The 22,866-nt window shown below is 33.9% G+C and overlaps 1 protein-coding gene across 2 annotated transcripts in view; it reads left to right on the plus strand.

Annotated features, from left to right (window-relative positions):
* Positions 1 to 22,866, plus strand: part of LOC116345458 (protein Shroom) — a 180,697-nt gene that overhangs the window by 24,945 nt on the left and 132,886 nt on the right. The window contains exon 1 of one of the 2 annotated variants that reach the window (XM_031774861.1): positions 12,771 to 12,806. The exons of the other annotated variant lie outside the window; for it this stretch is intronic. Coding sequence (XP_031630721.1) covers positions 12,786 to 12,806 — 21 coding nt within the window. The 5' untranslated portion in view covers positions 12,771 to 12,785. Of the gene's footprint in view, positions 1 to 12,770; positions 12,807 to 22,866 lie in introns of those variants that run through there. 2 annotated transcript variants of the gene reach the window in all.

The raw sequence follows: 22,866 nt of genomic DNA on the forward strand, positions 1-22,866 counted from the left end.
AATATTCGCCGCACTGAAGACGAGAAGTAGCCGCGCAATGGCATTTACTCATTTCAAATGCGTTGACCGTCGCAACTGTCAATGGTTACAGAGATTCATTTTTCTTTCTACTTACGCTCACTTTTTTGGTCTCTACGACTCTCCGTGAGTCTGAACCTCTATCACTCAGAGTTTTTTTTTCTGAATAAGCATTGTGGTCAGGTTTTCACTTGTCTTTTTTTTTAAACACTATATAGACACGCAACAATCAAAACACGTAAACCTGATTCATACCAATTAATTGGTGACACACATCTTGAGGATCGCGAAAAAATGGACGGTTTTGAGGTTTTGATAAACCTAATTCATTACATGGAATATGCCAGCTATATTTCAACACTCATGGTCAACTCTTGTTCGGCTAGTGGCTCTTTTCTTTTCCGATTGCGCGCGCGAAAAGTGTATTTAAATATAACACTTATTTTGACATAATTGGCCAGAGCATGACCATTAGTAATTTGTTATTGCTCATGCAAACAAATGACAAAAGTGTATGTACTCTACACTCTCCATACTTTATAACTTTTAGTTTGTTCATTTTTTTCACGCCCCTTTTTCGCTTAAAGGCCATTTTCACCGTTTACCAACAATAAATGCTTTTCCGAAATTGTTTGTTTGATTTTGCCTTATGTCCGATACAATTCTGCTTGTTTTCTGCTTACCTTCACCACTAATGGTATATTGGCAAGAACATGATTTTATAAAATGAAATGTGAATTGGAAATGAATGTACAAAATGTTCAAACATAATAATTGGATCAAACGTTTCGCCCAGTCGGTTTGTGTTCTGTGAAGACACAGAAGAGATCTTAATGGTTTTGTCCAATATGTGAGCGTGATTTGAAAGAAGAAGCAAAAAAAAATCGTTTATCAAATTTTTTAAATACACATAATCGTAATTATAGATACGATGTGTTCTAATTTTCTCATAAATTTCCCGTGTATCTTTTGAGTGTGCTCTTTGCAACGCAAACATCTAAATTTGCCTCTTCGTGTGTGTGTTTGTGTGGTTTCCATACATCTCTCTTTCGTGCTGTCTCAATATGCATAAAGGGAATAGAATGGAACAGTTTTGAAGAAAGATGTATATGTATACACAACTATTTACGGTTTCATGAAGTTTACTGTAATTATCTATATGATTGATGATCTAATAATGATGGTGGAAAATTCAATGTACCAATATTTTACGATCGAATACCGATTAATTGCACTCAAGTTTACGCCAATCATTTCGATGCTTTTAACTTAGTTCTCTCTCTCTCACTCTCTAGCTCTGGAACAAAAGGGAATTGAAACAATTTGCGAGTTTCTAATTCAGAAATAGACTTTTCTTCAAAGTAGTTGTATTTCTTGGCAAAATGTTGGCATTCAAATTTATTTGAAAATTTCATGCTTACACATAAACACACATACACAAAGAAACAAACAAACAAATCAAACAGTCGTTTGGCTGCCATGTAATAAAATAAAATGTAAATTCCAATGCCAAAAAATGACGCACAACAATTGACGGAATGTAATAATATCGTCTAAAGAAAATGTGAACGGTCATCAATTCGAATCGGCAACATTGCAGCATTTGTTGAGCATAAAAGGAATGATAAGCATAACGCGCATGCCATGCACACCAATCTCATGGCTCATATAGATTGGCTCTTGTTCACGGAATTTCCATCACAATATAGGTTTGATTTGTTGAGACAAACATTCTCGTACGCATCACCGATTAGATTTAGATCACGTCACGTAGTACAGTAAATAAAATATTGCAAATATCGCAGCACACGGTGTGTGGAGAATGTTATGAAATTGTAATCTCTGCACATTGAGATGTGTAAGTGTGGAAGCGTTTCTGCATTTCTTTTTTATTACCCGTTTTAGAGTTCGATTTGAAGAGATAGAGGGAAAGAGAGAGAGAGAGAGAGAAATACCAACTGACAAACGATGTTAATTCTTCTGCGCCACACAACTGCCTAATCTTGCGTTCAAATCTCTGCTTGACGAATGCACATATTTTATTGTTTCGTTGCGTTTATGGGCACACCGTGGGTATGATGTCTGGAATGGTACATACATACAGCTAAGATGATGAATGCTGTTCGAATTGGCAATGCTTGTTTCTAATTTTCATTGCATTACATTACCTTAGATATCAGCGAAATGATGAAAGAGGAGGAAAAAGAAGAAGAAGAACGAACAAAAAAAAAACTATATCAAACAATTTATTTAGTTTATAAAAAAACCGGCGCAACCTGAAAAGACATATTGAGAAAAATTGCTTTGGCGCGCTCGCACACACGCTTACACACACAAACTTTCTCAATTCAACTGAATACGCGAAATATGTTTTTATATTTTTGTGTCCGCCTCAGAAGCAGAAGGATCACTTTACATTCCGTTTCAAATTCATAATAATCATTATTTTATTTACACTTGTTTTTCCCATCTCTTTTCGGCTCTTTCGTCATTTCGAATTCATTTGAATCATTCAACGTACTTTATCTCTCTCTCTCTTTCTCTCGGCATACGCCAACTTGATTCTCGTTCGCCATTCCATAGTCATAGATATATTTATTTACGTCTTTTTTTGCGATTCATTTTTTATTCTCTCCCAGTTTTGATTTAATTTATTTCCATAAAATGATACAGTATGCGTTTTCCGTGTTGGAAAAAAGTTCAGTATTTTAAAAAATTTGTTGAGAAAGAGCAAATGTGCGATCAATAAAGTGATTTCACAGTCAATTCATAATTTTACGTTTTCTATGGTCTTTGTCTGCATTTATATCTCTTCATACTACGTTCCGTTGCTTGAAAATTGTTAGCGCGAGCTCGTATTTTTGATTTGTTAGCAAATGCCACAAACACTTTTACTAACGTGGTAAAACAAATTCAAAATAAACTGATATAATTTACATTGTCAATTACAAAATACAAGAAAAACGAATGTTGTCGCTATTATCAATATGAATATATTTTTTCACTGGCGAAAATGCGAGAACCCGAACACACACACACACACAGAGACATAAAATCACAGCACTCAAAAATATGACCGGCAAGAAAGTATTTTATCACCTGAACGACAAAACAAAATACCGGCAAAGAAACACACACATCTACAACCAACTCACCGATCACAAAAAGTAACACATTTGTGTGGCACTCCGATCTATCTTTTTTGTTTGTTATTTTTCGCATATACGTAATGTTAATTTGTTTAATGTTTGTTGCAATTTATGCATTCGAAATGAAAGTGAAAATTATGGAGTGAATATGTTTTGCATGGAAAAAAAAGAGTAATTATGGCAAAGGAAACAAAAAACAAAAATATGTTTGACACTAGGCGAGCGAGAGGTAGTGAAGTACGCCAAACGGTTTATTTGTTTGTTTGTTTTTTTCTTCAAATAAAGTATGGTACTTGGCAACAAAGTGTATGAGAGAATTTCGAATGCATTTACGCACCTGCGTTCAAAATTGTTCGCAAAATGTAATTTTAATGAGATATACATCTCATTCTGATTTATTTGCTTTTAAGTTGTATATTACTTCATATTTTCATAATTTCACGTGATTCATCCTCGGCCAACATGAGCAAACAACAAAAAAATCTATCAGCCACGTAATATTCCAACGATGCAATGTGAAAGAATACACATTGCAATAAACTGTGCAGTGTGCAGTTGAACAGAGTGAATTGCATAAAATTAACGTGAGAAAGTTAAATAAGAAAATTAAAATTGAGCTTGCTTCTTCTCAGCAACCGGCTGATGATGATGAGAAGGAGACATTGCAAAGGAAATGTCAATTTTCTTGATGCAAACTCACTTCCGATTTTACACTTTTATCGTCATTATTGTTGTCAGATCAATTTTAAACGAAAATTCAACGCAAAAATTGCCACACACTTGCAAAACACACTCTAAAGAAAATAAATGTTGTTAAAAATGTTATATTTGAATGTGAATTGCAATATTAGATATCATTCAATGTAACTATGAAACGGAGAAACTCTTCAAATGTTTTTTTCTTCACATTTTAAATACCAATAACTTTTTTCATTTCAATGCCCATATGAAATACAATTAATTTGATAAATCAACGTCGATTTCATTCCTTCAAAAGAATTTACATTTCTGAGTAAATTCTCTAGACTGAATGAAGAAATGAACGAATGAAAAATCACAAACAAACAAACGACTGATCGATACGTGGAAAACCACATCACAGAACAATAAAAAATGTGGTCGGTTTGCCAATTTCTTTTTTTTTACTTCACTATACACACATGCGCATTTCAATCTGTGGTTTAGGCTTCTGTTCGGATTCGAATTGTACATTGTAATTGTAGACATGATTATTGCTGTGATGCGCAAAGCAGGCGCGTTAATTGAAGCCGCACATTTCTCAAATCGGCTGTGAAGCACTTATATGGGCATCAAAATAAACAATGGTTTTGTGCGAGACTACGACTGAGCAGCGAACACACCTCAATTTGATATATCTAAAATGGTCATTAACAATCAAAAATTCCATTCATTTTTTGCTATTGTTGTTGTTCGTCTTGAAATAGTTTTGCATATTATTTGATGTCATTGAAAACTTTGGCATCGTCTCCGATTGCACGCAGTGAATTTCTTGCTTTCAACTCCAACTTGGTCGTTTATGTGATATTCTGACGCAGACAAGCAAAAGAAAGCGTGGCCAATGGTCAATTTTTTTTGTTATTTTTCACTTTTAATTCTTCTGTATTCGTTTTATAATGAATGTTAAATCATTCTTGTTTATTCTGCTTCAGCTTCATTCGTTCTAATTTTTGGCCATTCACTTATGGACCATTACTATACACATACATATATAGATGAGTTCAGCTTATTCATAATAATCAAGTGCTACTTATGAGTGCAATTATGGTAATAATATCAACTTAATAGCAATATTAATTTTCGTTTCTCAATTCAATTTGACAAACAAATAAACATGAAAATCCATTTATTTCATAGATTCATTGAAGCTACCATGTGTGATTCTTCTCTTTCGTTCCATTCTTTAGCGACATCAATTATCAATGTTTTGAATTTTAAATCACAATTTTGGTTTTTGTTGTTTTCAAATTGCTTGGAATTGTTTATAATAATTGCTTTGTAAATGTGAACAAAAAAATATATATATTTGACCGACTATAAATCAATTCGGCATCGAACATTCTATATGAAATTTTGCAGTTTCATCACATCCGATTGGTATAGTCGTGTATTCGTTCAACTCGTTTTTTTTTGGTGATGACTTTCTTTAGATGTTTATTTTTTTCATTTCGTTTTTTGTTCTTTTTCATGCGATCACATGCATATGCGTATATTTAAAACAGCAAAAAAGACGACTTCATAACGGTAGTTTTTGAGTGATGTGAATAAAAAAAATACCGAAATCTTTATTATACGTAACCTATACCTTCTTATGCGTATTTTTGTTCCACTGAAGAAACGACGATTGACCAACTGTAATGCAAAGTGTGCTGTCGAAACCCTCGTTGGGGTCACCCAAACGCGTTCATATGGCGGTTGGTTCGGAATGCCTTTTCACTCAATGGAGTTGGAACCAGAGGTTTCATCTGGTCCCCGACCCACCACCCGAGCCCGTCTGAAATTCGATCTGAGTCCTTCGGGTGTTCGGATTTTTCGGACGTTCAGTATCATTGGCGACCGAAATTGAGTGTTTTTTTGAAATTATTTAGAAAATCTCGTGAAAAACATAAAAAAAAAGTTAGAACCAACTTGGAAGTGATACACTTTTCTCGTAAATGCTGCCCTTTCTTGTATTGCAACACTTAAATATATATCGGGTAGAACACTTGAAAAATTATATGGAATAAAACGGGGATTTCGATGAGCATTGAGTCTTACCGACAATATTTTAGCGAATTATAACAATTCGAAAAATGAAATCATTTCGTTTTGATTCATCAGATGACGAGTTGTGTGGTGTGAATGTATTGATACCGTTGGCATTGTATGGTTATTTGTTGTAAATTGAACGTGTTTAATTATCTTGAATTGGTGTGGTGCCGAATACAAGATACATTCACAAAAAACCGAGCATTGCTGGAAAGACTTTTTAAAATGAACTTATTGCATTTAAAAAAGAGAACGGATCCATACAAAATGATAGAAAAGTGACACGATATACATTTAATGGCGCATTCCATGTGAAAAATATATACTTGATGAAATGCACAATGTAAAATGCAATTATATGACATATTTGCTGTGTTCACTTCGTTTTCAGTCGATCTGGGTATATACATTTATTTTCCCTTCTCAGCTCTTCTCTTAAGTTATTCGATGGACGATGATGTTCGCCATACTTCTTGCAAGGTCATTTCAAATGAACATGTGTAGCTTTTCATCCATATACGCAATGCACACTCACACAAAACTGTGATAAATCAAATGAAGCCGCCGAATGTGAACGGCCAAACATGATAAAGATATAGTTGTTTTCATGCACAACAGCACAACGAGAGAGAGAGAGAGAAGAAGAAAAAAATATGCGAAGCATCTTTCTGTATATGGAACGCATTTGAACGCGAACGAGAATTATATAATTAATGAGTTGATTTGAAAATGAAGCTGAAGAAAGAAGGTAAGATCAGCGAAAGCAACAATGCGGAATGAAGAGATAAACGGTACACGGCCATTGACGTTCATTTGAGTGTGCAAAATGGTACAAGAGAGTGAGAGATAGAGTGGCAGAGAGGCGGAGAGATAGAGAAGAAAAATAACAGAAAAAAAATTCAATGTGATAAAGAACAGAAACGTTAAAATATTACGGTGTGTTTACGTGTGATTCTTGATATTTGATGCGAGTGCGCTGAATTTGTCTGCCTCTCTGTTCTTATTCGATCTCATTTCCTCTTTAGCTACTTTTTTTCTTTCTTCATCAAGCCCTACTCTCTGTCTTTGTCTTTCTCATCCTCGTTCAATTCATGAGTAAGATTATTTTGCTCCATTACTTAATTGATAATTATAACTTTGTTTTGGTTAATTAAAGATGTTGATGTAGAAGCAAACAGAACACAAAAATGACTTCAAATTAATACACACTGGTTGTAGGCACCTTACTTAAAACATAATCATTTCTTTGGCCAATGTGTATATGTGTGTGTTGTACGCTTGGTTGCGTTCTTTTGTTCCTCGAATGAGAAACTATCAAAATCAAATCGATTTCTTTTTCACCCAATTTCAATCGAAATCATTTGTGGAACGAAAGCTGGTTTTTTTTTTGTAAAACCTGTGTATTGTATCATTACACATCATTAGAATCGTTCGTATTAACATTTCGAGACGAGAATCGTTTAATTTATTAAAGCATTTTGTAATTTCATTTGACGCGCATTGCCCGCTAGCCATTCTCACAAGACACCGTTAAAACGATGGTCATTTATTCACTCAACGAAATCCGTTTTAAGCAATGTGTGTATTGTGTATTGTTACTGATTCGGTGAAGCATAGCATAATAATTAGTTGTGACTCGATCGCATTAAGTTGGTTATAGTTTTTTTTTTCGTCTTGAACAGTGTAATTTGACAAATGTCAAAGTGCACATCCGTGTGATCGGTGGTGGAATCGGTCGTATGCGAAAATCCAAAAGAAAATTTTTTTATATTGAGAACGAATTAAGTTTCGAATTTTTGTGTCGTTGTTGATATTCATACTACTGCAATGTGTGATCATTGACGCATTTTTCAGTTTGTTTTATATTGAAACCACATAAGTGTGTTGTTGAAACCCATTGTCGCTGTCAAAAGAACATATTGTTAATGTACCTGAGTACCATCAGAGTATATAATTTCGTATGGAAAGAGTTGTTATTTCTTTCCAACAACAACAAAAAATCATTCATTCTTACTCTTTCGATGTGCTATTTTCATCAATAATGCTTGTGCCTTTGTCTTTTGCACATGCAAAAATTATTGCTTTTATCGTCATTAAACTGTTTGAAGTTATTTTACGCATTTAATTCGATGTTACTTTTTTATGTTTCTGTGCCTTTATTTTATTGCGGCGAATACCTTGTGTGAATACTCAATAGCCATATGGACAAGATTGAAGATCGGCTCAAGGAGACTACAAGGATGCCTTATATCCAGAAATATAAAACCATTTTATAAACTTCATCGATTTTCAATGCATCAATGCGTTACTTTGTTTTCTTCTTCTTCTTCTTTTTTTGTCTTATTTTTTCATAGCAATTTATGTTTCTTTCTTCCATCTGTTTGTCTCTGATGACAATGATTTGATACATGTTCAGACAAATAAAAACTGTACTTGAGCATATAACATTTGCTAATTGTAGCAGTGACCGGTTCGCGCATATTTCTATGCTTGCCTAAATACGCTAGGTAGCATAGATATGCCAAGCATAGCCGCAAACGCAACCTACGCATCGCCGTTCACTCTATATGAACAATACACATGTTCGTTTATGCAGACGACCGTGCGCATACAATATAGCTCGAATCGAATGGTGACGGGTGCGTTGCGGCTTGCGTCTCCGCTATGCTTAGCATAGCTATCAGGCATAGAAATATGCGCGAACCGGTCACTGAATTGTAGTCATCAACCAGGTCCGAGGAAAATAGTGCAAATGACACCATTTAATTATTGCGAATGTTCTGAAAGTCTTCGGTATAAAATCTCAAGCAGGAAAAAAGATACTTATACGAACGATAAAATTATATTATTTTCAAAGTGATACCATATATCGATTTTATTATGATTCAACATTATGTCAACATCAATAAAATCATTTACAAACGTAAAACACGATCGATAAGTGATCGCATCAATTTTTTTCTTCTTCAATTATCAGTATTACTGAAATATCTGTATGCACTTGCATCACCGTTGAGCGCACAAGAATTTGGCGCTAAAAAATAATCCCAACCTTTTTGTGGTTTCCACTGATGATCAATATCACAGTTTTTGTCGAACGATCATGTTGTTTTTAGAATTACTGACCGTTTTTTTTTTGTCCGTATCTTTTCGGTGTACGACGAAAATCGTGAAACAGTCTACCGAACCAGGCCATTTGACGTGAAAATGTTTGGAATGTTCTCAGGTTCCCACAGTTGTACCAGTGCTCTTTTTTTTGCATTCGAAAGTGCTTACATTTTTGTGATGAAGTTGTCATAATTTTTTGATTTGTAATGGCTTCCGACAAACAAGCGGATAAATAAAAACATTGATTCAAAGCAAGTAGCAAGTAGCTGACATTTGCATACAGTATATCCAAAGGTTTTAAACATATGCGCATTCTTGAATTCATTTGAATATTGCGTGTGCATTTGGTTGTGCTTAAGAAATGTAATTCAATGAGTCAGCGCACAGTCGGTATAGTCAAGAATGTAGAGAAACAAACTAAGAATGAATTTTTTTTCGATCGGTACAAACATTTACGAAATACAGTAGCACTATGTATCATTGGTTTTGTATTTATTTCAAAAAAATTCTTCGTCCAACACACATTTTTCTCTTCATTTGATTTAAGCGACGCAATTCCATATCGGTGTTTTCGTTATTTGCTTATTTAATTAATTTGGAATGGCATTTGATTGTGAAAAAAAAAATTGCATAGCTAATGTGATTGATTCCAAAATTGGCTGAATCACCGACAAAATGTGATCGTTGCATTTGGCCAAAAGTATAATGTGAACATTGTGAAAATGCGACACCAGCGCCTTGTACATCGGCAGTAGTTCATTCTATTAGATACAGGAATTGAAACTCTGAGGAGGATGATAGGAAAACATTTTTTGATCGAAAAGCTAAGTTTTATTGGTTAAGTCCATCCTCAAAGGAACAATCCTTGATTAGGTATAAATCTCAACGAAGAAAAATGAAATAAAATCGCTGTGTTTATTTAGTGTACTCGACCACTGAGATAAGAACACTCTTTAATGAATGTCTTCTATAATATAAGGCGCATTACACTAAATATCATATACGATCATTCGCTATTTGGTGTTTCATATCCAAAGATCGCACATTAGCGCTAATGTGAGGGTGTATATTTGCTTGCGTGTACTATTGCGCACTTTTCAAGCGATTATCGCATGCAAAACAATACCATTTACTTGTAATATTTATATTATAATTTCGTTTATACATCCATCAAATGCATATGTCATATAAAAAAAAAATATTTAACACGAAGCCTGACGTGAATAGCTTCAGTTCTGGGGCAAACAATTTAACTATTTAATCGTTTTACTCTAATAACATGCGCTGGCACATAATTTAAATGTAATAAATCAGAAATGTTTAAATTGCAATAAATTTACAATTTTCGAATAGCACACACACTCACACACACTCACAGCCCATTAGTTGATAGCAGTGCATAGGTAATTTAGCGTGACAGATAATATTGAGTGCACATGACAGAGAGATCGGTAGAGGAAGCACAAAGCAGAGACCCTCATGCCATCTCATAATCGTTGTAATTACAATTATTAAATCGATAGCAAACACTATATACAATCTTCGGCATTACTCTCTGTTCAAACCAAAGATGGTCCAATAAAGTTAATCGTAGATTTATTCACATCGTTGTACGCCGCCGTCTGTGTATGATGTACAATGTCTCATGCATTGAGTGCATTTTGCGCCATTACAAAAAAAAGAGATTCACTAGACATGTATATGAATCAGACGCACACGTTTCAAAACAATTACTCTCTTCCATATATATCTATATGAGTTTGCGTTTTCATTTCGTGGTTGTTTCGTTGTTGGTTTATTACTTTTTGCGCATGTCAACGTGTCAATCATTGGGGGAAAAATATCCATAAATTACCCGATCGATTAATCTCGATCCCATTTGGATGTGGATTACTTTTCTTTTTTAAAGCCCATAATAATTTCCTGCAGCATGGACAACAATTTCATTAGCGAGTGAAAAATTGCACGAAGCGCAACTTATATTGAATTGTCTTCGTGAAAATCTGTCCAATATCTCGTGCAAAATTACAACAACAATAAAAAATTAAATACACATACAGACACCAAGTTTTAAAATCATATTCAGAGTCAACGTATTTAAAATGAAACAATAAATCAATGAACAAGGCAAATGAAGAGAACGAAGTGAACAAAGATTGAAATGTTTTGGTTTCGGCTCTTTGAAATGTTCACACACAGCTGTGGCACGTAATGTGATTCTAGCTTTTTTTTTCTTTTGACGTTCTAGACATTGTTTGTTTTTTTTTTCACTCTGCCGTAATGGCGCACAATAATATATTAATTTTTCATTCGAGAATCGCACGCTCGCTTTGCACACATAAAATCGATAAATGTGTTGCACACGTGCTGTAAATGGCCAATATTGCTTTTCGATGCTTATATTTAGTTGGTATTCATTCGTCGCAGTAATTATCCATAAATTTTAAAATTCACTCTATAATGCATAGGAGCTAGCGCGTCTTTGTGATGTTGACAGAGAAGAAAATAAAAGAAACAAAACGTTATTCGGAATTTGAGGGAAAAAAATAGACTTTTATTCAACAAATGAAGCGTGTTTTATAGTTAGCGAATTGCAAATCCCAGTTATGACTAACACTTTAACACACTGGGAATATTACAAAAAAAAACAGATTGCAAACACATTTTTTTCTCTCGCTTCTACTAGTCATCCATTTGATAATAAATACCGTTATTTCAACAAAATCTCTTGAAACAATAGCCAAAATTGTGTGCTATTTTTAAGTCAATGCTTTTATCTTTTGTGGTTTTCTTTGTGAAATAAGCACAATTAGAACTTGCCATAAATATGTTATTTATATTTTTTTCTTCATTTGGTGCGATTTTGGATAGCGTCATCACTTGTTATTTGTTTGTATGAATCGGAACTGTTTCTTGATAAAAAAAATTGAAGTGATACCATAGTTCGAAAGCAATATGTTCGGTTCTTCAAGATTTTTACACATTTTCATGTAAATTTAATGCTTTAGTTAACTTTGTGCTGCTTTGAATCATACTGAAAATAAATATAGTTTTTCATTAAAATAAAGAAATTGTTGTCAATCAAAAATGTCAATGTATGAAAAATTCTGCGATGAGAAAGAACCACAGACTAAAAAAGAAAACTGAAAATAAATGTGCATTGTGTGTATTTATGACCTTTTCTTGACAATGGAATTAATAAAAATAAAGCGCATTAATTTCGCCGTAGTTGTCAATGAGTCATTATTGGAATGTTAGTTGGACCTCGATATAGGCCATAAACAAATGTAAATGTATGCAAATGTCGGTATTTTCTTTCATTCTGGTTTTTAATTTCAAGTTATTCATTCATGATTCATATTGATCGGCGATGTCAAATCACAGTGTTGATTCAACAACCGTATGTACTTTTTTTTCACTTCACCACAATCGTTGAGCGCATATCGTGTGCATATGCAGACATGCATATCTTAAAACATTTGTATATATATATATTCGATCTGGTATGTACGCTTCCAGTAATATTTGTGACCTAGTGCTGTGCATGGTTTAGATGGAAGAAAAATTATGAAGTGATTTTCATGTCTGGATTTAAATTGTCAATTTACGTTACGAAGATGAGATAGGATATGAAAATAAATTTAACGCCAAGTGGTTGCCGTCACCGCCATCATCATCATCGTCACCGCCGCCGTCGTTCGTCACACTTGTAATGTGTGAATGGAAATTAAAATAGAAAGATGCATGCGAAATGGTTTAGTCAATGTGCGTATGGGATGGTGTGTGCTTGTAATTAAATTTTCAATAAGTGGTAAACGAGACTCATTGTCACGTATAGTTTGAGTAAATGTGCAACTGTAGTCATTTATGACTACTACAATTAGGAGCAATTACAATCAACCAGTTAATTTAGATGTAAAACGATTGATATGTGTTTGCATCTTGATAATATAATATGCTACCATTTCGTAACGTGAAGAAAAAGCATCGTGATGTAGTTAAAAATCGAGCATATTCAATGCACTCTTAGCTTGTTGAACGTATCTAAACCACATTTTTGTTCTTATATAAGCATATATATATTTTGTATTGTTTATGTCTGCTTTGCACCGTGACGCAAAACTATATACATATAGTTTATGAGATTTAACGGATTAAATGACACGGAAATGTTGGTATCAAACCAACGACACACACACACTCACTAAAAAAATATATGCAGAGAAAAACAGAGACAAAACAAATAGCCGATGACGATTCGATCTTTTTCTCGTTTAACAAACGAAAACGTGTGTTATTTTTTTTTGTTAACGAAAAACATTGTGAAAAATGAACCCGAAAAGAGACGACAAAACAAAAACTATCAGTGATTTTCTAGCATCGATAACAGAATTCGTTTAGAGGTTTTAGAGCATATTGGCGTGAGCATCCTTATCTTAAAATTTATAATCTCAATGTGGGGCCAGTTACACAAACGACAATTTATATACATATTCACAACAAACAATAAACAAGAAGACGTGAATATATGACACGGTGTTCGTGTGTCTCTTTCTCTCGTGCCTCGATAATTGATACTGTCTGATTAAAATGAATAGTCACCTCATTATTCTCAACCATTCATTCGTAATAAATATTTTGGCTGTTGAAAAAACCATTTTTTTTTCGAACGAAGATAACCACGACGACTACTGAATCTATATACTAGTAAATGAATACGCGGGCACGATTTTGTAAAGGTAATCATGGCGGGTTCGGTCAGAGAGAAGAATCGATGCTATTCATCTTAACCTAGCTGCGTTCATAAGATCGCATCCCATTCTTTTAATCATATTCAATTGCCATGTACTAAAACAGCTTTCATCTTATGAATTATTTATTGTTGTTTTTGATCATTTCGATTTATGGCTTATGACTCGTTGTGGTTGTTCTGGTTGTTGCTTTTTTCTTTCTATCTCCTTTTTTTTCAAGAATGCGTTTACATTCTCTCAACTTCGGCTAGTTTTGCTGATGTCTCCCAAATGAAATTGCTCTATTGAATCCATAACCAAAAAATGAAGCGATAAATATTGATAAAACTCTTTCGATGCATTTTTATTTGTGTGGAAAGAACAATTTTTTCTTTCTTCAAATTTCGATCGGGATATTGTTATGCACAATAAGAATTGTGGAATAATAGTTGGACTGAGTGCAGCTGAATGCTGTTGTTTATTGTGTGTGTGTGTGTGTGTTTCTATCTGCTTTTTTATGGAAACCGTTAGAAAATGGTCTTTATTGGTGTGTCTCCTTTGTGTATGTGAATGTGATCGTATTAACCTTTTGATCTTCTTATGGTCGCTTATTATTACACAAACTGCACGACTTTGCACATTCGCTTACACACTTATTTCGGTAATGACAGAATAGTTCGTGACAACGATTTCTATGATTGATAATGAACGTCGCTCCTATAACGTATTACATCTGGTGAAAAAAGACAGAACAAAGTTATTCAATCGACTCTGTGTAGTTCTTTGCAAGGCTAATTGAGATATTCGTAACATCATCATCGACGTCGTTGTTGTCGTCTTATTCGTCATCATTGTCGTTACCATCGTTGATTGTCGTTTACCGTCATCATCGTCATCGGGACGAAATGTAAAAGTTACAGCGTAATTTTTTTTCTCTCTGCATTAGCATTCAAACGATCATCAATTTCTATTTGAAACGAAAATTGATGCCATAAAATAGAATTTAATAGCTAATAATTGAATAAACAAGCTCTCGGTTTGAATCCACTATTTGTATTGAATGCTAAGCCGAAATCATAAAATAGTATCATAAAAAACGTTTTTTTTTTCGTATATTTTTACTAGTTCTTTGAACTTTATCACTTTCGCGCGATCAGACTTTCCATTTTTTTTCCAGCTTGTTTTGTCTGTGACATTGCAATTTATTGTCCAATCTTGGTAACGATAACCGAGTCCGGTATGTTTCAAATTGTTCAGGTAAAGAATTTTTGTATGATCACATACGGTTTTTTTTCTTCTTCATTTTATATCGAATGCACACACACCGCAGCGTGCACTTTTCTGCCAAAAAAAAAAAAAACACAAAACCTGCTCAACATGTCTCCAACAACCATTCTTTCTTGAATAGCATCAAATCCATTTAGCTCATCCAACAAGTGCTTGCGAACAAAAAAACTTTTGCTATGATACTGCTTCAATAGAGCGAAAGAAACAATTCAAACAACAACAACAAAATGAAAATTTATTACGTTAGCTTTAAATGTTTTATCACGCAATCTAAATTCTAAGCGAGAGTGAGAGGGGGAAAGAGAGAGAAAAACCCAAGAATTACAACAGGTAGAAAAAAACAAAGTGTGTATGTGATGGAATACAAGCGCCATATAATCAAGCGTATCGAATTTTGACTGGTCAACGTGTATCGAGTGGTAAACAAAAAGAAAAGAACATAACATTCCTCGATTGCGAAGGCCAAACATTTAGCTGGATGTGCAAAACTCCTAAAAAATGTATACGATTATTTTTTTTATTGTATAGAAGTTCACATGCGTTTGCATAGTCGTTAAAACCTTTAACAGTTCACTTTTCCATGTCAAATGTGATTCATAGTTAATAAAATTGCTTCATTTTCTCAAAAACTCTATATCATACACCCATCGTTATGTGACGATCGAGAATAACAGATTACGAGACATTCCAGTTTTGATTGCTGTTGTCGGTTCATTAGAATGAATTGTATTATTGTGGCTAACACATATCCTTCATGTATTTAACTGCTCTATCAGAAATCGACACAACAATTCTTCATTTTCTTCGATTCAAGATCACACTAAAACTAATAATATGCCATTTTTTTTAAGCATGCATAACGCAACGATGCAAAAATACATATTTTTGTCGACATAAAATTATAATGAATTAAGGTGTAGCACTTTTTTTGTTTGTTATTTTTCCTGTCCTGTCCAAATGAGTTATGGGCCCAGAGGATTTAGTTATTCTGTTAGTATTGATGTAATTTCCAATAAAAACAAAAACCAAAATGGGATGGAGACAAAGAGGAATATTAGTGTCGATTTCTGTTGCGCCATTATGAGAGGCACACTTGTGCCAGAGGTTAATACAGCAATAAGCTATAAACATGAAACAGACATCACTCCGAACACACTGATTCTGAAGACAGAAAATTATCAATAAAATTTATGTACTGTTGTTAATCGCGTAGTAGTACATTTCACTGGTAACCACTAAACTATTTATTACCTGATCTAATATAGTTGGAATGAAAATGTCTTACACGTTTTGCATTCAAAAAAAATGCACAAATTATTATGTGAAAGAGCACGAAGTATGACATATCATTATGTCAATTTTGATTTGAACACGAAAAAGCATGCACTGTGTGATCATGTCTGACTCACGAGAGAGCCGGACGACAGATGGAGAACATAAACCGACTTAAAACAAATGAAATTCGCGCATCTTGTTAACCAACTAAATCGTGAAATTGTCATAAAACTGCACCAAATATGCTTGAAAATTTTCAATTTTGAAGAAGTTTATGTGCATACATACGAAAATTTTCTATTTAAAAATGTGTTAATACCGTTAACGTTGGCTAAATCACAAATATATTAATTTGATCTTTCTCTCGTTTGTGGTCTCTCGTTCGTCAGTTACGATGTCATGACAAGCACGAGAATAAAATTAATAACACACCAAATCGCGATAACGAAACATAGAAGCGTTTGTTATTGCGAAATGAATATCAAACAAAAAAATCTTGACAACAGCAACAACAACAAAATTATGAATGCATTAAAGTGATCGTTTTCGATCGCATAATAGGTAAAATACAAGCTGCACTGTGACCGTAGAAAGTACGGTATATGGTTCGTTATATTTAAAATATTATATTGAATATTGGCAATGATATTCGAATTCATGGCAACGAAGAAAATCATTGATTGCAATTCAAATAGTACGGCTATTTACAATATGAAACTTAAACAGGCAGAGTGTCATTTGAAATGGTTTATCACATTAAAAGTAGTTTTCTTTTCTTTCTTTCTCTCTCTCTCTCTCTCTCTCTCTCTCTCTCTCTCTGAGTGTGTCTCTTCCACTCATTCTGTCTTTGGCAACGTTCGATGATTTCATTAATTTCATGAAATCATTACATTTGAATTGGTTGTCTTTCTATTCGAAACAGTTTGATTGCCGCGCTCCTAATAGACTAGAAAAATGTACATTGTGCGCGCGCATATTGTGGTACGTATTGTGTGAAAGTTCGATATTGTACATGTGAAACAGAAGAAATCCGTTGGTCTTTAAAGTGAATAAAATGAGTAATGAACGATCATCACGACATTCTAAGATTGAGGCGAAGAACCATAGTTTCAATTGTCCTCTTATACATAGGTAATAGTTGACGAATGTAAACTGCGAATGAACGCGGTCGCTAGCTTGAGGCTCAATGTATATTACCATTTGATATGAATATGATGCATTTTTCGTACACGATCAATTGACATTCGCTCACTTATTCAGTCATTCCTTTGCCCAACCGAAAGGTATATATGTGCAATGTGCATCTTAGTGATGCGATATAAATGTATATCGGTTATATCTTTTTTCTCGAAAATGCTTTGAAAATGAGAAATGACAATGTTCACATTGAAATGCGCACACTCAGCATTGAATCGGTATCATTTTTTCCCGTCTTGTACTTCATTTTTTGTTTTTGTTGTTCTTTTAATTTGATAAATGCAAACGAATGCACACTCGAATAACACTTCATTCATGTTCTATTCTAGATGGGCTCATTTTACATTTACCATATCCTCATTATATTCAATGATATTTCAACGACATGATCACATCATGTGAACTTATCAACTGTTTTGAATCCATTAGTGGCCCGGATTTTGCCGTTTCTCATGCTTCAATGTTTTTGCTCATTTTTATCTTGTTTTTGTTTTCCCCATTTTTTTTTTTGTGTATGTGTGAGTGTGTGTAAAAATAAACATAAATAGATTGTCTTCGTTCATCAACATGGCATGAAACAGCAGCTGATTGCTAACTGAGACATTGCTAATTTTACCATCAAGAATTTCTCAATTAACAGAATTTGCATCATGTGATTCAGTCGTTGGAAGATCATTCAAGTGGGTTTTGTGAAAAACAATTGTCACTTTTGTAACTGTTTCGAATGAATAATCACAGTGAGACAAATACAGAGAAAGGAGAATACACAGAAAGAGAGAGCACGGAATATCTATTCACGATTTGATCAAAATGATGCCGAAAATAAATGATATAGCGTGCTCACTGACATCGATTTAAATGTTTTTGCGATGTGCAGATTTTCCAAACTGCAACCAACCATCGGCAAAAATCACTTGAAATATTGTGCAAAGAGACAATTTTGGTTTTTTTCTTTATTTTTAAATATTATTGAAATGATCAACGTTGGAAAGTACCAAAGCCACTGTGTGTCTTCCAAAGATAAATAGCAGCGGCAAGTGAGTGAAAGAGATGCAACAGAAACAGCCAAATAGAAGGAGATAAATGAATAATATAAAACGGGATCACGTAATAATATTTATAGCATCTCATTGAATTTTTGTTTTCTATATTTGCACTGTATGCATACATCGACGTTTGTTTTCCCCGTTCTACCATGTGATAAAATGCCATCTTTCATTGTTCTGTGCTATGGGTTGCTCAAGCAAGTGGGATCTTTTATTTATTTCCATTTTAGCGTCGCGTTTTATTTCATTTCTTTTCTCCCTCCCTCTCTCGCTCTCTTTCCACCTCTCTTATTCTTTTCTCGAAATTACCTTCTCTGCTCAATGCCTATATGTGTACCATTAAACGCGTTGTGTTTTTTTTTTGCGCTGTGACTCCTGCGGAAAAAAGAGGACGCTGAGCAGAAGAAGCAAAAAAAATGCTGAAATTATGCATAATAGCATATTTATCTTTACGACTGATTGTTGTTGTTGTTGTTATTTGCCATGTATTGCGTTGTGGATGTTGTATGCGCTAAAAGTGTTCTCCGTTACAGGAGCCTAATGAGCTGATCGATTCAGTTGCAACAGCTTAACGGTCTCGCGCGTTTCGTTACTTTTTTTGTTGTCATTTTGTAAAGAGACAAAAAGGCAACAAACCGATTGATAAACGCAGCAGCTCAACGTGCACCGATGATAAGTTCCAACAATTGTATGCTACAAGAAAAAAAATGAGAAGAAACAACAACAGAAAGAAGAAGCAAAAAAAAAAACGATGCACAACGAGGAGAACACAGTATGAAAATGGAATTGGCACATGCAAAAATAAATCATCATATCGAACGTAATAAACTTTCCATATCCCGGAAATATAATGCAAATCGAAACAGATCAAGAGAGGCAAAACTAAGCATTCGCAAACGAAAAGCATAACAATGACTGCATTGTCATTATAGTTGCAAAATGCAGCGCATGGCTTACACTGCAATTATAAGAGCTGTGACACTAGCCCCACATCGAAATGCATTCATTTCCAGTTTATTTGATTTTTTTTTTCAATTGTCAATTAAATTTCTACAAAAATGTAAATCTCGCTTAAAGTTTAAACATTCACATTAAAATTGATGCGCCAAACTTTTTTGATGAGTTCGTTCAATGAATGTGACAACAATGTGGCGTGCTGGAAAAGCAAACCTTGTTGGTATAACACAGAACTGAACAAATAAAAATCTGATCACCATCCCAAAACGAGCTTAACTATTGTAAGCTGTTTAGTGTGAATCGATGCAACTGAAAATGCGATCATTTTACAGATACTTCTTTTTGTATTGCGTGAGTGATCACGAGGGCAGTTTTATTGATGAATACAGGAAAATGTTGTACACCTTTTACTCACATATTCTCTTGTATTTAAAAGAAAATCAAATGCAAACGTTTATCTTAACAAAACAAATGAAATCGAATCATATTGATGTATAGTTTCAAATGAAATGCGATTAATACTACAGAAATATTATGTAATATCGTAACAACTTTTAACTTCATTTTCAATCATAAGAAAATCGTTATTTCAATATGTACAAACTAATTTTCAATTGACTTTTAAAGAATTCGGCCACAATCTACTTGGTGGTCAGTATTGTATAACGAACGAAAAAAAAACACTCCCGATTTTTATTTAAAAATGATGGATTTTGTGAAAATTCGTGATCAGAATATTCTACTCAAATTTCGTTCCAAATCGATTGGTTCACGATTGTTTATGTGAGCGTTTCAGTTTTTCGCATGGATTATATTATTTTTGTTGAGCGTTGCTTTAATATTCAGGTTATGTGCACGCATGGCGAACCTCGTGCATTAACCAAAGTCATAAAATCGGTTCGTTGCTGTTGCCGTCGTTAATTCTTTTTTTTTCTTCGTTCATTCGTCTTTTGCGTAACTTGATCGTTGTGCACATAAGCCTTCGTATTGTTTATGTCTGACCAACTTTTTGGCTTGATTCTTTATGCTTTTGTCATTCGCTGATGTGTATTAAGCTTTTCTCCCAATTAGTTTTGACCATAGCATCCGAACTTTCTACACAAAAAAAAAATAAAATAAAATAAAAGAAGTTCGTCATCGTGCAAAAGTCCCAATTCTTTCCATTACGTACATGACAGAATATGGCCAAATTAATGAAATAATAAAAATGGGTTAATTTTTGTACCGAATTTTTCTATCAATTTGCAATATTTTGTGTTGACATTAAGTGTCTGATATTTTACTGGAAATTGATTGGAATAGCATTACATGTATATGAGATTTTTGTTCACCAGCCATTTACTTGACCGAATATTCAAAAGTGTAAACCACTTGAGAATGCACGCTTTACTGTTGCATATGATAAAAAGAAGAAGAACAGAGAACAAACTTGTCACGAATTAACCGTATCATACGAATTTATAATGCAAAAACCGAAATGAATCACAAAGAAACACACACAGAAAAATTTAAACCAAAACCGAAAATTAATTCCAATTCACTCTTAATGGGCTTCATTTCATTTCCTTCGTTAACGGTTTTTTTCTTCTTGTTGTCTCCCTCTCTTCCTTGCTCTATCTCGAAAAATTGAAGCGTGCATTTTGAGTAAAGTCGTGAGTTTGCCATTTATATACACTTGAATTAGCTCTCACATATCGGCGAGCAAAAAAGAGAAACATTTTTACATTTTCGGACTCAAATTTATCAATCGAAGTAAAGTCAAACATGCTTAATTCTTAAACGAAAAAAAAAAACCTAGATGAAACTATTTCAAATTAAAATATGGCATACATTCAGAGTAATGTGTTGTAATTAGTGCCATCAGTGGCACAACATGGTTAATAGTTGCTGTATATAAATAAATATTGTGCACAATGTACCTTTTTGTATGGATCTTCTGGAATTATTTCTTTTTTTTTTATTTCGCTATGTCTCTCGACTTGATTACACACATTCACATATGATGATGTATGCACAAGCTCAACCAAAGTCAGACGTTCCAATATTTAAATAGCGTGGTTTATTTTATTTCATTTTTTTTCTACCTTTTTTTGTTCCTTTTTATTTTACGGTTCTATGGAAAATGTATATTTGTTATCCGAAGGTTGCGCGTGGAAAGAACGAAAGGAGTATCGAAAAGGAGACCACCCAAGTGGCACCCGGCCACAGATGCATGTGCACTCATGCTTGAAATCATCTTACCAAGCACTTATGCAAAATATTTCACGGGTTTTTCAACACAATTATATTAATAATAATAATAATAATAATAAAAAACTAAATAAATAAGAAACAAGCAGCCAACACTAAAAATGAGTTCTAGTTGAGAATATAAATATATAAATTGTTCAGTACGCACATCGTTGCAGACGCACCTATTTGTGAATTTGTGTGTTGGTCGTTTCTTTTTGTCCTGTGCATGAGTCAAAACAGCGATAATAAAACGGATATAACAAACAATAAAACAAATCAAACAACATGTTTTCGAATATCTGCTGTAAATTTGCAGCGAGTGAAAAAGAACCAGGTAAAATGAGAGAAAGAGCGAGAGTATGAGAGAGAAGCGTACAGCGAAGAAAAAAAACTTCTCAAATTCTCAAAGGACTTGCAATGCGACCTCTTCGCTTTCCATTGTCAGTAAACATACATGCGTATGGGTATATATCATTGCGAAAAATTAAGCAACTGACAAAATGCAATATACTTGAAAATTAACATAAAACTTTATGCTGGTTCTCTCTTGGAATTCGCTTGTATATTTCAAATGTTGATGTGCCGGCTGAATTCACAATGACGCATGATCTTTGCAAAGTTCCACCGTTAAATCATGTTAAATTGGCGATGAAAACACACGCTACAGACAATAAAAAACAACAACATCCACATCCATATATAATGGGGCAAAATTCTGGCGAACTGAAAAGGCAAGTGAGTAAAGTTGAAGAGAAAAGAAAGAAGAGCAAAAAAAAGTAACCGCACATCCACAACAAATACTAATGAAATAACTAAATCGAAATCGTCGAAATAGTCATGCGGGGAGACGCCAAGTTATAAAACAGAATTTATTTAAGGCGAACGATCACCACTGCAAATATTGAATTGGTGAGTGATTCTGTAGACAAAATATCAAAAAAAAAATTGAAGCAGCGAGAGAGAGCGAGAATTCGTGAGCGAAAGGACTGATGCAAAATCGCAATTCAGTTTTTTTTTCTCTTTTCATTTTCATCACCATTGCCATCGACATCGACGCGCCGTTACTCTCTTTGCCGTGGCATGGTGTTATGCATTGGTTAT

Source organism: Contarinia nasturtii, unplaced genomic scaffold (assembly GCF_009176525.2).
Source record: "Contarinia nasturtii isolate CC-2019 unplaced genomic scaffold, AAFC_CNas_1.1 Cnas_scaffold_1240, whole genome shotgun sequence".
Classification (NCBI taxonomy): domain Eukaryota; kingdom Metazoa; phylum Arthropoda; class Insecta; order Diptera; family Cecidomyiidae; genus Contarinia; species Contarinia nasturtii.